This window comes from Mesoplodon mirus, assembly GCF_964341445.2.
Source record: "Mesoplodon mirus genome assembly, chromosome: 7".
NCBI classification, from domain to species: domain Eukaryota; kingdom Metazoa; phylum Chordata; class Mammalia; order Artiodactyla; family Ziphiidae; genus Mesoplodon; species Mesoplodon mirus.
Genome location: NC_138983.1, coordinates 33,292,228 through 33,309,167, shown reverse-complemented (window position 1 = coordinate 33,309,167; position 16,940 = coordinate 33,292,228). Strand labels below are relative to the sequence as shown.

The 16,940-nt window shown below is 36.0% G+C and overlaps 1 protein-coding gene across 1 annotated transcript in view; it reads left to right on the top strand.

Moving 5' to 3' along the window:
* LUZP2 (leucine zipper protein 2) overlaps nucleotides 1-16,940 on the top strand; it is a gene marked incomplete at both ends in the record, with an annotated part of 465,699 nt that overhangs the window by 335,992 nt on the left and 112,767 nt on the right. The window contains one exon of the mRNA XM_082627973.1: nucleotides 12,246-12,308. Within this exon, the coding sequence (XP_082484099.1) occupies nucleotides 12,246-12,308 (63 nt within the window). The remainder of the gene's footprint in view (nucleotides 1-12,245; nucleotides 12,309-16,940) is intronic.

The following is a 16,940-nucleotide window of genomic DNA, read 5'->3' as shown; positions in this document are numbered from 1 at the left end:
CTTCATACCTCAATGAAGACCTGATGCCTGTGAAGGAAGGGGAAAGGAAAGAGGTTTAGGTAGAACGAGAACAGTGTCTTACACAAGTTTACCCCTTTTCCCATAGCAGACTAGAAGCAAGGTACAGTGCTGGTGAACTAGTTCTACCATCTCCTAAATATGGAGCCGCCTCTCATTCAAAAAGCCTTTTCCTGTTATTACCACCTTCCAGCAGGAGGAACAGGGATTACCCAGTGACTCACAGGCATTGCTCTTTAGGAGTTTATCTAGGAAGTAATGGCACCTATGTCGTTGTATCCTATTGGCCAGAACTAGGTCACATGCCTAACTAAGTTGTAGGGAGGCAGGAAAAGGCCATTTAGGTTGGTGGCCATGTGCTCATCCAGAATTTGTTTGTTTGTTTGTTTCTGTTAAAGAAGGTGACAATACTTGCTTGGTGGACATATAAAAGTCATTATTATGAGTGCTGGAGTTAGAGTCAACATGCAATATAATAATCCATTTATAATGTCTTTATAATAATATACATGAAATGAATAGAACTTTTTAATACATGGAAACTAAATGTTGATGACCCATAAATGAATAATCAAACTGAATAGCATATAGATATGAGCCTGTGCAGTGTTTTTTCTTTTCATTGTATTTTTCTATTTGGATATAAATAAACTCTTTATATTGTTGATATTTGCTAGGTTTCTAGAAATACTGCGTATGTAGCATGCAGTTTCTGCATGTTACATGTAAGAGCGTAAGCAAGTGGATATGAGCTTTGAATAAGTACCACCTGGATTGTAGCTGTATTCTGAGATGGTTGACATGTTCCCAGGTCCCCACAGCACCCATGTACAGGAAAGAGGTGTCTCCTAGGAGAAGGTGTCTGTGGTGTTTAGAAACAAACAGAAGAATGGAAAAACAAACAACAGCAACAACCTGGGGCTACCTATATTTTTTAGCCCCTTAATTCAAGAAAGATTCATATTTCTTTCTCATCTCAGTTCCTCAGAGGACATATTATTTCTGTATTCTTATTTATGTATTCCTAGACGTTTCACAGATCAGTAATATATAATGTTAAAATAAATTGAAATATGTTCATTATAATTTATTCATTTGCTCTATTTCCTTATTTATTTATTTCAACTTCTTGATTTAATAGGCCAATGCAGTTGGCTCCTGACAGGAATATCTCTGAAAAACTGTGTTTCTAGTGTTTGAACCTCTCAGGGGTGTATCATTTACAACATTTTCAAGAGTCTACTCTAATTGATGATGATTCCAGCATTAGATGATGATTTAGTAATTATAACACCATCATAACACAGTCCCCCACTTTGCAAAATCCATTACCTTGCATGGTTGGAAACATTTTGAATGTAATAAGAAACTGAATCACAGTTGCAGTTTATTCACTGCAAGACTCTTAAACATTCCATGTAGTCTTGGAAAAGTACATTTTAAACATATGAGAGGGCTTTACTTATCAAAGAGGAGTTTTGTACCAGTACAGATTGCTAGGATATAATAATCCCATGAGGATCCTGGAGTTTATTAGATACTATGGCCAGCTACTTTTATTTATTTATTTATTTATTTATTTATTTATTTATTTATTTATTTATTTAACATCCTTATTGGAGTATAACTGCTTTACAATGGTGTGTTAGTTTCTGCTTTATAACAGAGTGAATCAGTTATATATATACATATGTCCCCATACCTCTTCCCTCTTGCATCTCCCTCCCTATCCCACCCCTCTCGGTGGTCACAAAGCACCGAGCTAGTCTCCCTGTGCTATGCAGCTGCCTCCCCCTAGCTATCTATTTTACATTTGGTAGTGTAGATAAGTCCATGTCACTCTCCTCTCACTTTGTCACAGCTTACCCTTCCCCCTCCCCATGTCCTCAAGTCCATTCTCTATGTCTGCATCTTTATTCCTGTCCTGCCCCTCGGTTCTTCATGACCTTTTTTTTTTTTTTTTTTTTTTTTTAGATTCTATATATATGTGTTAGCATACAGTATTTGTTTTTCTCTTTCTGACTTACTTCACTCTGTATGACAGACTCTAGGTCCATCCACCTCATTACAAATAACTCAATTTCATTTCCTTTTATGGCTGAGTAATATTCCATTGTATATATGTGCCACATCTTCTTTATCCATTCGTCTGTTGTTTGACACTTAGGTTGCTTCCATGTCCTGGCTATTGTAAATAGAGCTGCAATGAATATTGTGGTACCTGACTCTTTTTGAATTATGGTTTTCTCAGGGTATATGCCCAGTAGCAGAATTGCTGGGTCGTATGGTAGTTCTATTTTTAGTTTTTTAAGGAACCTCCATACTGTTCTCCATAGTGGCTGTATCAATTTATATTCCTACCAACAGTGCAAGAGGGTTCCTTTTTCTCCACCCCCTCTCCAGCATTTATTGTTTGTAGATTTTTTGATGATGGCCATTCTGACTGGTGTGAGATGATATCTCATTGTAGTTTTGATTTGCGTTTCTCTAATGATTAATGATGTTGAGCATTCTTTCATGTGTTTGTTGGCAATCTGTATATCTTCTTTGGAGAAATGTCTCCTTAGGTCTTCTGCCTATTTTGGGCTTGGGTTGTTTCCTTTTTGATATTGAGCTGCATGAGCTGCTTGTAAATTTTGGAGATTAGCTCTTTTGTCACTTGTTTCATTTGCAAATATTTTCTCCCATTCTGAGGGTTGTCTTTTCATCTTGTTTATTGTTTGCTTTGCTGTGCAAACGCTTTGACATTTCATTAGGTCCCATTTGTTTATTTTTATTCCCATTTCTCTAGGAGGTGGGTCAAAAATCATGTTGTGATTTATGTCATAGAGTGTTCTGCCTATGTTTTCCTCTAAGAGTTTGAAAGTGTCTGGCCTTACATTTAGGTCTCTAATCCATTTTGAGTTTGTTTTTGTGTATGGTGTTAGGGAGTGTTCTAATTTCATTCTTTTACATGTAGCTGTCCATTTTTCCCAGCACCACTTATTGAAGAGGCTGTCTTTTCTCCACTGCATATTCGTGCCTCCTTTATCAAAGATAAGGTGACCATATGTGCGTGGGTTTATCTCTGGGCTTTCTATCCTGTTCCATTGATCTATATTTCTGTTTTGGTGCCAGTACCATACTGTCTTGATTACTGTAGATTTGTAGTATAGTCTGTAGTCAGGGAGCCTGATTCCTCCAGCTCCATTTTTCTTTCTCAAGATTGCTTTGGCTCTTCAGGGTCTTTTGTGTTTCCATATAAAGTGTGAAATTTTTTGTCCTAGTTCTGTGAAAAATGCCAGTGGTGGTTTGACAGGAATTGCATTGAATCAGTAGATTGCCTTGGGTAGTAGAGTCATTTTCACAATGTTGATTCTTCCAATCCAAGAACATGGTACATCTCTCCATCTATTTGTATCATCTTTAATTTCTTTCATCACTGTCTTATAAATTTCTGCATACAGGTCTTTTGTCTCCTTGGGTAGGTTTATTCCTAGATATTTTATTCTTTTTGTTGCAATGGTAAATAGGAGTGTTTTCTTAATTTCACTGTCAGATTTTTCATCATAAGTGTATAGGAATGCCAGAGATTCCTGTGCATTAATTTTGTATCCTGCTACTTTACCAAATTCATTGATTAGCTCTAGTAGTTTTCTGGTAGCATCTTTAGGATTCTCTATGTATAGTAACATGTCATCTGCAAACAGTGACAGCTTTACTTCTTCTTTTTTGATTTGGATTCCTTTTATTTCTTTTTCTTCTCTGATTGCTGTGGCTAACACTTCCAAAACTATGTTGAATAATAGTGGTGAGAGTGAGCAACCTTGTCTTGTTCCTGACCTTAGTGGAAATGGTTTCAGTTTTTCACCATTGAGGATGATGTTGGCTGTGGGTTTGTCATATATTGCCTTTATTATGTTGAGGAATGTTCCCTCTATGCCTACTTTCTGCAGGGTTTTTATCATAAATGGGTGTTGAATTTTGTCGAAAGCTTTCTCTGCATCTATTGAGATGATCATATGGTTTTTCTCCTTCAGTTTGTTAATATGGTGTATCACATGTATTGATTTGTATATATTGAAGAATCCTTGTATTCCTGGGATAAACCCCACTTGATCATGGTATATGATCCTTGTAATCTGCTGTTTGATTCTGTTTGCTAGTATTTTGTTGAGGATTTTTGCATCTATGTTCATCAGTGATATTGGCCTGTAGTTTTCATTCTTTGTGACATCTTTTTCTGGTTTTGGTATCAGAGTGATGGTGGGCTCGTAGAATGAGTTTGGGAGTGTTCCTCTCTCTGCTATATTTTGGAAGAGTTTGAGAAGGAATGGTGTTAGCTCTTCTCTAAATGTTTGATAGAATTCGCCTGTGAAGACATCTGGTCCTGGGCTTTTGTTTGTTGGAACATTTTAAATCACAGTTTCAATTTCAGTTCCTGTGATTGGTCTGTTCATATTTTCTGTTTCTTCCTCATTCAGTCTTGGAAGCATTGTGCATTTCAAAGAATTTGTCCAATTCTTCCAGGTTGTCCACTTTATTGGCATATAGTTGCTTGTAGTAATCTCTCATGATCCTTTGTATTTCTGCAGTGTCAGTTGTTACTTCTCCTTTTTCATTTCTAATTCTATTGATTTGAGTCTTCTCCCTTCTTTTCTTGATGTGTCTGGCTAATGGTTTGTCAATTTTGTTTATCTTCTCAAAGAACCAGCTTTTAGTTTGGTTGATCTTTGCTATCATTTCCTTCATTTCTTTTTCATTTATTTCTGATCTGATCTTGATGATTTCTTTCCTTCTGCTAACTTTGGGGGTTTTTTGTTCTTCTTTCTCTAATTGCTTTAGGTGCAGGGTCAGGTTGTTTACTCGAAATGTTTCCTGTTTCTTAAGGTGGGATTGTATTGCTATAAACTTCCTCCTTAGAACTGCTTTTGCTGCATCCCATAGGTTTTGGGTCGTCGTGTCTCCATTGTCATTTGTTTCTAGGTATTTTTTAATTTCCTCTTTGATTTCTTCAGTGTTCACTTCGTTATTGAGTAATGTATTGTTTAGCCTCCATATGTTTGTATTTCTTACAGATTTTTTCATGTAATTGATATCTAGTCTCATAGTGTTGTGGCCGGAAAAAATACTTCTACGATTTCAATTTTCTTAAATTTGCCAAGGCTTGATTTGTGACCCAAGATATGATCTATCCTGGAGAATGTTCCATGAGCACTTGAGAAGAATGTGTATTCTGTTATTTTTGGATGGAATGTCCTATAAATATCAATTAGTCCTTCTTATTTAATGTATCATTTAAAGCTTGTGTTTCCTTATTTATTTTCATTCTGGATGATCTGTCCATTGGTAAAAGTGGGGTGTTAAAATCCCCTACTATTATTGTGTTACTGTCAATTTCCCATTTATGGCTGTTAGTATTTGACTTATGTTTTGAGGTGCTCCTGTGTTGGGTGCATAAATCTTTAGAATTGTTATCTCTTCTTCCTGGGATTGATCCCTTGATCATTATATATTGTCCTTCTTTGGCTCTTGTAGTATACTTCGTTTTAAAGTGTATTTTGTCTGATATGAGAATTGCTACTCCAGCTTTCTTTTGATTTCCATTTGCATGGAATATCTTTTTCCATCCCCTCACTTTCATTCTCTATGTGTCCCTAGGTCTGAAGTGGGTCTCTTGTATATAGCATATACACAGGTCTTGTTTTTGTATCCATTCAGCCAGTCTGTGTCTTTTGTTTGAAGCATTCAATCCATTTTCATTTAAGGTTGTTATTGATATGTATGTTCCTATTACCATTTTCTGAACTGTTCTGTGTTTGTTATTTTAGGTTTTTTCCTTGTCTTGTATTTCCTGCCTAGAAAAGTTCCTTTAGCATTTGTTGTAAAGCTGGTTTGGTGGTGCTGAATTCTCTTAGATTTTGCTTGTCTGTAAAGTTTTTAATTTCTCCATCAATTCTTTATGAATTCTTTGCTGGGTAGAGTAATCTTGGTTGTAGGTATTTCTCCTTCATCACTTTAAATATGTCCTGTGACTCCATTCTGGCTTGCAGAGTTTCTGCTGAAAAAGCAGCTGTTAACCTTATGTGGATTCCCTTGTGTGTTATTTGTTGTTTTTTCCTTGCTGCTATTAATACTTTTTCTTTGTATTTAATTTTTGATAGTTTGATTAATATGTGTCTTGGCGTGTTTTTCCTTGGATTTATCCTGTATGGGATTCTCTGCACTTCCTGTACTTGACTGGCTTTTTCCTTTCCCATATTAGGGAAGTTTTCAACTATAATCTCTTCAAATATTTTCTCAGTCCCTTTCTCTTTTTCTTCTTCTTCTGGGACCCGCATAATTTGAATGTTCATGTGTATAATGTTGTCCCAGGTGTCTCTGAGACTGTCCTCAATTCTTTTCATTCTTTTTTCCTTTATTCTCCTCTGTGGTAGTTTTTTCCACTACTTTTCACTCTTCCGTTTTTCTGCCTCAGTTATTCTGCTATTGATCCCTTCTGGAGAATTTTAAATTTCATTTATTGTGTTGTTCATCATTGTGTGTTTGCTCTTTAGTTCTTCTAGATACTTGTTAAATGTTTCTTGTATTTTCTCCATTCTATTTCCAAGATTTTGTATCATGTTTACTATCATTATTCTGAATTCTTTTTCAGTTAGACTGCCTATTTCCTCTTCATTTGTTAGGTCTGGTGGGTTTTACCTTGGTCCTTCATCTGCTGTGTGTTTCTCTGTCTTCTCATTTTGCTTAATTTACTGTGTTTGGGGTCTCCTTTTTGCAGGTTTCAGGTTCTTAGTTCCCTTTTTTTTTGGTGTCTGCCCCCAGTGGCTAAGGTTGGTTCAGTGGGTTGTATAGGCTTCCTGGTGGAGGGGACTATTGTCTGTGTTCTGGTGGATGAGGCTGGATCTTGTCTTTCTCGTGGACAGGTCCACGTCTGGTGGTGTGTTTTGGGGTATCTGTGGCCTTATTATGATTTTAGGCAGCCTCTCTGCAAATGGATGGGGTTTTGTTCCTGTCTTGCTAGTTGTTTGGCATAGGGTGTCCAGCACTGTAGCTTGCTTGTCATTGATTGGAGCTGGGTCTTGGCATTGAGATGGAGATCTCTGGGAGGTATTCACCATTTGATATTACATGGAGTTGGGAGGTCTCTTGTGGACCAGTGTCCTGAAGTTGGCTCTCCCACCTCAGAGACACAGCCCTGATGCCTGGCTGGAGCACCAAGAACCTGTTATCCACATGGCTCAGAATAAAAGGGAGAAAAGAAAGAAAGAAAGAAGAAGATAAAATAAAATAAAGTGAAATAAAATAAAAAATAAAAAATAATTATTTAAAAAATGTTGTATAAGTAATAAGAAAAGAAAGAAAGAAAGAACAGAGTAATCAAGCCAAAAAACAAATCCACCAGTGATAACAAGTGCTAAAAACTATACTAAAAAAGAAATAAATAAGAAATAAAAAAATAAAAGCGGACAGACAGAACCCTAGGACAAATGGTAAAAGCAAAGCTATACAGACAAAATCACAAACAGAAGCATACACATACACACTCCCCAAAAGAGAAAAAGGGAAAAAAATATATATATCGTTTCTCCCAAAGTCCGCCCCCTCAATTTGGGATGATTCCTTGTCGATTCAGGTATTCCACAGGTGCAGGTACATCAAGTTGATTGTGGAGATTTAATCAGCTGCTCCTGAGACTGTTGTGAGAGATTTCCCTTTCTCTTCTTTGTTCACACAGCTCCCAGGGCTCAGCTTTGGAGTTGGACCTGCATCTGCGTGTAGGTCGCCTGAGGGCGTCTATTCTTCTCTCAGACAGGACGGGGTTAAAGGAGCAGCTGATTCGGGGGCTCTGGCTCACTCAGGCCGTGGGGAGGGAGGGGTACAGAGTGCGGGGCGAGCCTGCGGTGGAAGAGGCCGGCGTGACGTTGCACCAGCCTGAGGTGCGCCGTGAGTTCTCCCGGGACGTTGTCTCTGGATCACAGGACCCTGGCAGTGGCGAGATGCACAGCCTCCCTGGCGGGTAGGTGTGGATAGTGACCTGTGCGTGCACACAGGCTTCTTGGTGGCGGCAGCAGCAGCTTTAGCATCTCATGCCCGTCTCTGGGGTCCCCGCTGATAGCCGTGGCCCGCGCCCGTCTCTGGAGCTCCTATAAGCGGTGCTCTGAATCCCCTCTCCTTGCGCACCAGGAAACAAAGAGGCAAGAAAAAGTCTCTTGCCCCTTCTGCAGGTCCAGACCTTTTCCCCAGACTCACTCCCGGCTAGCTGTGGCGCATTAGCCCCTTCAGGCTGTGTTCACGCCTCCAGTCCTCTCCCTGCGCTCCGACTGAAGCCGGAGCCTCAGCTCCCAGCCCCGCCCACCCCGGCGGGTGAGCAGACAAGCCTCTTGGGCTGGTGAGTGCTGGTCGGCACCGATCCTCTGTGACGGAATCTCTCCGCTTTGCCCTCTGCATCCCTGTTGCTGCGCTCTCCTCCGTGGCTCCGAAGCTTCACGCCTCCGCCACCCGCAGTCTCCGCCCACGAAGGGGCTTCCTAGTGGAAGGGGCTTCCTTTCCTCCTTCACAGCTCCCTCCCACTGGTGCAGGTCCCGTCCCTATTCTTTTGTCTCTGTTTATTCTTTTTTCTTTTGCCCTACCCAGGTACGTGGGGGAGTTTCTTGCCTTTTGGGAGGTCTGAGATCTTCTGCCAGTGTTCAGTAGGTGTTCTGTAGGAGTTGTTCCACGTGTAGATGTATTTCTGATGTATTTGTGGGGAAGAAGGTGATCTCCGCATCTTACTCTTCCACCGTCTTGAAGCTCCTCCTCTATTTTTTGTTTTTTAAGTAGATTTTATTTTTTTAGAGAAGCTTTAGGTTCACAGCAAAATTTAGCAAAAAGTTCAGAGAGCTCCCAGGTACTCCCTGCCCCCACTCAGCCCCCCATTAGCAGCATCCTCCAGCAGAGCGGTAAATCTGCTATAATCAGTGAAACTGCATTGACACATCATTATCACCCAGAGTCCCTAGTTGAGTTTAGGTTTCATTCTTAGTTGCTTACATTCTGTAGAGTTTGACAAACATATAACATATAACCACCCTTACAGTATCATATAGAATAGTTTCACTGACTTATTCTGTGTTTGAAGAAGCCCTCCAGGTGATTCTAGTGCACATTAAAGTCTGGCAACCATTTCATTACAGGATAGAATTTTTTAAAGCTAAGTTCAAAAAATAGCCAAGAAATTAAGTCTGTATTAAATCCTACATCTAAACTGAAGGTGTACTTGGTTTATCCTACTTTCCTCTTTTCTTTTTTATTGAGGTATAGTTGATTTCCAATATTATATTAGTTTCAGGTGTGCAAAATAGGGATTCAATATTTTTATAGATTATACTTCATTTAAAATTATTACAAAATAATGGCTATATTTGCCTGTTCTGTATAATATATCCTTGTTGCTTATTTATTTTATGCATGATAGTTGGTAACTCTAAATCCCATACACCTGCCTTGCCCTTCCCTACCTCCTCCTCCCCATTGGTAACCGCTAGTTTGTTCTCTATATCTATGAGTCTGTTTCTGTTTTTTTCATTTAGATTTATTTGTTTTGTTTTGTTTTGTAGATTCCACATATAAGTGATAACATAGAGTATTTGTCTTTCTCTGTCTGACTTATTTCACTAAGCATAATACCCTCTAGGTCCATCCACCATATTGCAAATGGCAAAATTTAATTCTTTTTTATGGCTGAATAATGTTTCATTGTATATATTTATACCACATTCTTTTTATCCATTCATCTGTTGATGAACACTTAAGTTGCTTCCATATCTTGGCTATTGAAGTAATGCTGCTATGAACATTGGAGTGCATGTATCTTTTTGAATTAGTGGTTTCATTTTCTTCAAATATATACCCAACAGTGGGATTGCTGGGTCATATGGTAGTTCTATTTTTAGTTGTTTGAGTAAGCACCACATTGTTTTCCATAGTAGCTGCACCAACTTAAAATACCAGCCACAGTGTACTAGGGTTCTCTTTTCTCCACCTCCTTGCCAACATTTGTTATTTGTAGACTTTTTGATCATGGCCATTCGGACAGGTGTGAGGTGATATCTCTTTCTGGTTTTGATTTGCATGTCCTTGATGATTAGCAGTGTTGAGCATCTTTTCATGTGTCTGTTGGCCATCTGCATTTCATCTTTGGAAAAGGGTCTATTCAGTTCTTCTGCCCCTTATTTAAAAAATTTTTATTGGAGTATAGTTGCTTTACAATGTTGTGTTATTTTCTGATCTGCAGCAAAGTGAATCAGTTACACACATATCCCTGCTTTTTTAGATTTCCTTCCCATTAGATCACCACAGAGCATTGAGTAGAGTTCCCTGTGCTATACAGTAGGTTCTCATTAGTCTTCTGCCCATTTTTAAACAAGGTTGTTGTTGTTGTTTGATGTTGAGTTGTACGAGCTATTTGTATATGTTGGATATTAACTCCTTATCAGTCATATCATTCACAAATATCTTCTCCCATTTAATAGGTTGTCTTATCATTTTGTGGATGGTTTCCTTTGCTGTGCAAAAGCTTTTACATTTAATTAGGTCTCACTTGTTTATTTTTGCTTTTGTTTCCTTTGCTTTAGGAGATGGATCCAAAAAATTACTGCAATGATTTATGTCCTGCCTATGTTTTGCTCTAGGAGTTTTATAGTATCCAGTCTTACATTTATATCTTTAATCCATCTTGAGTTTACTTTTGTATATGGTCTAGAGAATGTTCAATTTTTTACATGTGACTATTATGGCCAGCAACTTTTAAAATTAAATTTTATTGAGATATAATTTACATAGAATTTTATTGAGATGTAATTTACATAGAATTCATCATATATACTTTAATGGGTTTGATCAGTATTCAGGACAGAGAATACTTTTCATCACCTCCAAAGTTCCCACTTGATATTTTATAATTTCTACCACCAACCCCCAGTCCACGTCAGCTACTAACCTGATTTATGTCCCTAGTCTTTTGTCTTTTCTAGAATATCATATATATGGTATTATACAAAATATAGCTTTTAGTGACTGGATTCTTTCACATAGTCTAATACATTTGAAATACATCTATATTGTTACGTTTCAGACTTAATTTATTTTAAAAAACGCCTAACCGTATTTTAGTATTTCATTTCATGGATGTACCATAATTTGTTTATTATTCATCAGTTAATGGACATGTGGGATATTTCCAGCTTTTGACTATTATGAATAAATATGCTGTAAACATCTGTGTATATATTATAATTTCTCTTAGGTAGATACCTAGAAAGAATTTCTGTATAATTTATATTTATAAGAAACTGCCAAACAGTTTCCCAAAATGACTAAACCATTTGGCATTCCCACTTAACTATTTTTTCAAATATCATTTTCATGTGACTATGATAATCTATTTGCATGTGTTCTTTTTATCCTACTGAAGAATTAGAACCTATAATCTTACATGTAGAAAGACAAATAATTGAGATCATAATGTTAGAATGTTTGAAATTGAGTCTGCTTTGGAAAAATAGGAATGCTAGATCAGCATCTGTGGCTCACCAGAACATATTCCAAACAGTAAACAAACATGTCTCCTGGGAAAGATTTCTTTGTTATAAGTACTTTTATGTTTGTAATGGTCCTCTTAACAAGTGCATTATTCTAAAGGGCAAACACTCTTCACCTTAGCATCTTAGCATTCTAGCTACTTCCCTCATCTCATGTCACATTTGCTTGCTACCTTCCCTTTGTACGTGTGTCAAATTTAAAGTTGATTGTCAACTGAATCTTATGCATATTTAATCTTAAAAAATTCATGTAATTGAAAATAAGCAGTGAAAACTGAGGCATACATATCCATAGATATATTTAGCACCTAAAGGTTAATTGTTGGACATGTTTAGGTGACTCAAATTCTGTGTGTGTTTGTTTTTTTGGCAGGGAGAGTGGAACAAGCTGAAGAGAGGAACAATAAGCCACTTTTTAAAAATATTACCTTTTAAACAATATGCTTCCTTTGAACAGGTTTTGGTTTTCTCTTCCTGCCTAGAATAGCTGGATGTCTGACTCCCAAAGCAAAGATTAAGCTTTTCTGTTTCACTTCCAAACTAGTTGAGCTCTTTTTTCTTTGGCTGCAAAATTCATTCTTATGCAGTTTAAAAGAATTTTAATCTTCAATTTTGAAAATATAAATGAAATTAAGTCACTAATCCTTTTTTTTTTTTTTTTTACAGTCAAAAAAAATCCAAGCCCAGCTGAAGGAGCTTCGTTATGGGAAGAAAGATTTATTATTTAAGGTAAGCATCTTCCTCCCTACCCCCTCCAACTGGCTAGCTCAATACCTAAGCTATCTAAAATATCATTTAGCTTAAATTTAATTTCCAGATTTTCACAAGAATTAAAGTTGTATTTGACTGAATTGAAGGTGTTTTAATTTTATTGCCTACTTAATTAATGGAGATAAGTACAGATATGGTTTCCTAGGTACATTCTTAATCAAAGGCAGGCTTCATTCCAAAGTGTTTAAAGTCCCTTTGTATGCTTCAATTACTTTAATTCAACATTGAGGCATGTCTTTCAGTATATTTACATTAAGGAGAACATATACTGAACAAGTTTCCACAGATGAGGTCCACTGGTGACTTACATTCTTGACTTCCAGAGATGCCTATATAAATCTTCTTATTATAGTCTTCATGTTTAATCATGGTTGATTGATTTTGGTTATTGATACTTTTTAAGACTATCAATGCCTATGTATAGGTAGACATCTATCACAAACTATCATTATGGTTGACTGACTAATGGCCCCCCAAATATATCCACTTGCTAATCCCTGGAACCTGTGAATGTTATATTTCATGGCAAATGAGAATTTGCAGAGGTGATTCAGTTAAGGATCTTGAGATGGGAAGATTATCCTAAGTTATCTAGTATAATCGCACAAGTTTTTAATAGGAGTAAGACAGGACTGCCTAAGTAAAAAGAAGATTATGTAACCACGGAAGCTGGGGGAGGAAAGACAATGTAAAGGATTTTCCCCCATAGCCTACAGAAAAAACTGCCCTTTCAACACCTTGATTTTGTTCCATAAAATTAATTTCAAATTTCTGACTTTCAGAACAAAAAGAGAATAAATTGTGTTGTTGTTTAAGCCACTTAGTTCATGGTAGTTTGTTATAGTAGCAAGAAGAAACTAATAGAGATATGTCCTTTTATCTCCATTGAGCAAAGGAGATAGAAGCAGGTGCCTTTAATTGTGCCGTCTGCATTCCCAAATGCAGTAGAGTGATAGAGTATTAGGCTCTTAGTAGTAGGAATAATAATTTGTTTAATAAATAAGTGCAAATTACTTTGTGCGTAATATCTATTTTTCAAAAATGTGTTCACTACAATGATCATCCCAATCTATGAATATCAGGTTTAAAGTACAGAAAATTCTTCACGTTATCTAATGGTTGGAAAATCCTTTAATTTTTCTGATTAAAACAGTAAGAAATGACTTCTCACTCTTCTCCAACACATTTATTTTTGGCTTAGAATCATGGAAAGGTGTTCCTGTTATGTAAACCAATATCTATTAAATCCTTATTCCATGCAAGTCATGAATCTGGGCACATTTTGCCATTTAGTCTTTCATAAGTATGCTTCCTGCCATTCCTTTAACCTCATCTATAACAAGATATTCTCCAGCACACCAAGAAAACTTTGAATTAATTCTCATTAATGCTTACTGCTGACTCTCAGCACTGCTCATTGCATGTGATAAATAGATAAGATAAAAGTATAAAATCCAAGATATTTGCCTGTGTACCTTCAATCTTTCATACTAAGACTCTTAAGCTCAGGGTATCTTAACTTTTACATTCAGCTTGGCCTTAGCTTTTTGCAGTCATCAATAATAAATAATTGAAATTGGCAAAAAAAAAAAAACTAGTGCGTGTTTGTGTGTTCACATTTGCAAAGAAACATGTAGTTCTCTGATTTGGTTAACTTAATAAGATCAAGAATATAATAAGAGAATTCCAAGCTCCCTAGAGCTGATAAGTTTTAGGTATTAGCCTGGAAGATTTATGTAAGATAGAAGATCATATGAGGCTTTTTAAATTTCATTTCTCAAATTGAAGAGTTATAGAAAGAAAAGTTGGGAGAAAAGCATGAGGAGATCCAATAATTTTCCATGATTTACTTCTTTGTAATATGACAGTTGTTAAATATAGATTAGTAATTTATCAACTTTCAGAAATTACCAAAATCAAGATTTGTTGCAAATCTGTATTACTTGAAAAAATGAGACATTATTCATAAGCCTTGTTATTTTAGGCCACTTTGAGAAGAGCACTTTTATATGAAATCAAGTGAATTGTGTATGAATAGACCATGAAGTTGCATAAATTAGGATGTCTTCCCATATTCTCACCCCAAAACACTGTTTAATTTTTATTAACTCCAATAACACGAGTTCTAGAAGCATGGCAATTTTAGTAGTTAAATTAACTTATTCAGTAGCTAAACAATGTCAACAAGGACCCAGAGTTTTTTGTTTGTTTGTGTTTCAGACTTTTTCATATCATGATCCTCACATAACTGACTTGTTCTAAGCTTTGATTCGTCATTATATAGTGATAGTGTCTAAAGAACTATATACCTGTGTACAAAGTCAAAGAAGAAAAGGGTGCGAGGGGAGATGCTTGTCCTGGACTGTCATAATTTTTGTAAAGGAGGAACATTTTTTGAGAAGTCTCCCCAAACTTGGGCATGACCCCATGCAAAAGTGAGACTTTGGTGTTTTCATCTTCTACTGTGAAATGTTGCTTCTTTTTAGAAGTAAAGAAATCTAATTGTTAATGGAGAGGCAACCAAAAATTTCTGCTATAATGTACTCATCCACTCATCTTGATGACAACTTACATTTATGTCGTCTCATTTACTTAGTTTTATATCAACAGTACACATTTTAAACATTGTATAAACATATGTTAAATAAATGAATGAATACATCCATCCATACATACGTATGTACATGGATACATAAGTAGATTGGTCAGGGCAGTAGAGAGTAGAAGCTAATGTCTGTGACCACAGGAATCCATCCATGTACCTATTAAAATGAGTCCACAAATATTTTTGGCAATAACTTGCTGAATCCTGAGATAAGTAGCAAAATATTTTATTTCCCTGAAAGTAGTTTCCTGAGAATCTATTCAGTTTTGAATAGATTTGATGGTTTTTAGTGAAGATAATCTTTGAAGGAGCAATGGCTGCTGCTAAAGCACATGAATTTATCTTAAAAATAATGGCATGTGCTGACAATTGCAAGACATATTGATAAATTCAGTGTCCTTATTAATGTTTGAGAGCTGGCTTTTGATTAGGGAAGGCTGCCAGCAGCAGTAAACATTCTGTACTAAGGAAAGAATTGAGGCCCTGCAGATTATTATTTGCCCAGGACTTGAGTTACTTTTTATCTTCCTTGATTCAATTTGGAGTTGATATTCTCTGGAATACCTACCCTCCATTTTGCTCCTCTATTTTACTTTTACATATACTTATTTTTTTAATTTCAGAAGAATTATTTTTTCAGTAAAGAACAATTTCAAAACATGTCTAAATGTATAAGGCCAAAAAAAAAAAAAACCACTTAAAATCCCATCACTTGGAGCACACTCAATATTTTGAAATATTTTGTATTTCTGTTTAGTTCCTTTTGTATTAGGCATAATCTGCTTTGTGATTAACATATGTATGTAAATATAGATTATATATTATACATATTCTGCTTTCTTAAAACATAAAAGTATCCTTTAGTTATAATTTCTTCATAAAAATTTAAAAGTGTAATTTTATGATATGTATACCAAAAGTGAATTTTTTCCTTATAAATATATGTGGATAGAGAAGATGTGGCACATATATACAATGGAATATTATTCAGCCATTAAAAAGAATGAAATAATGCCATTTGCTGCAACATGGATGGACCTAGAGATTGTCATACTGAGTGAAGTAAGTCAGATAGAGAAAGACAAATATTGTATGTTATCGCTTATATGTGGAATCTAAAAAAAGTGATACAAATGAACTTATTTACAAAACAGAAATAGACTCACAGATTTAGAGAACAAACATATGATCACCAGGGGCAAGGGTGGCAGGGGAGATATAGTTAGGGAGTTTGAGATTGACATGTACACACTGCTGTATTTAAAATGCATAACCAACAAGGACCTACTGTATAGCACAGAGAATACTGCTTAATATTATGTAACAACCTAAATGGGAAAAGAATTTGAAAAAGAATAGATCCACGTATATGTATAACTGTATAACTTTGCTGTACACCTGAAACTAGCACACCATTTTTAATCACCTATACTCCAATATAAAATGTTAAAATTGTGTGTATGATGATTCTAATTTATGCTCTGATGAAAAATGTGTTCTTATTTTTATCTCAAAGTGTAGTTTTTATTGAATGTATGTAACTATAAAGTAATTCACTAAAATTATTGAAAAATTGTAATGTTATTGAAACCTAATACACATTATTTTTGGAGTTTGGATTTTTTAACTTGAATGAGGAATAACTGACAAATATAATCATATATATTTAAAGTGTACAGCATGACGATTTGATGTACAAATATATTGTGGAATGATTACCAAGATCAAAATAATGAACACATCCCTCACCTCACACATAGTTAACTATTTTCCGTGTGTGTAGTGAGAAAGATTTAGATCTACTCTCAGCAATTTTGAATGATAAATACCCCGTTATTAACCACAGTCACCATGCTATACATTTGATCCTCAGAACTTATTCTTCTTATAAATGCAAATTTGTACACTTTGACATCCATCACATCATTTCCCTCCTCTCTGCTCCTTGCAACCACCATTCAATTCTTTGTTCCTATAAAATCGGC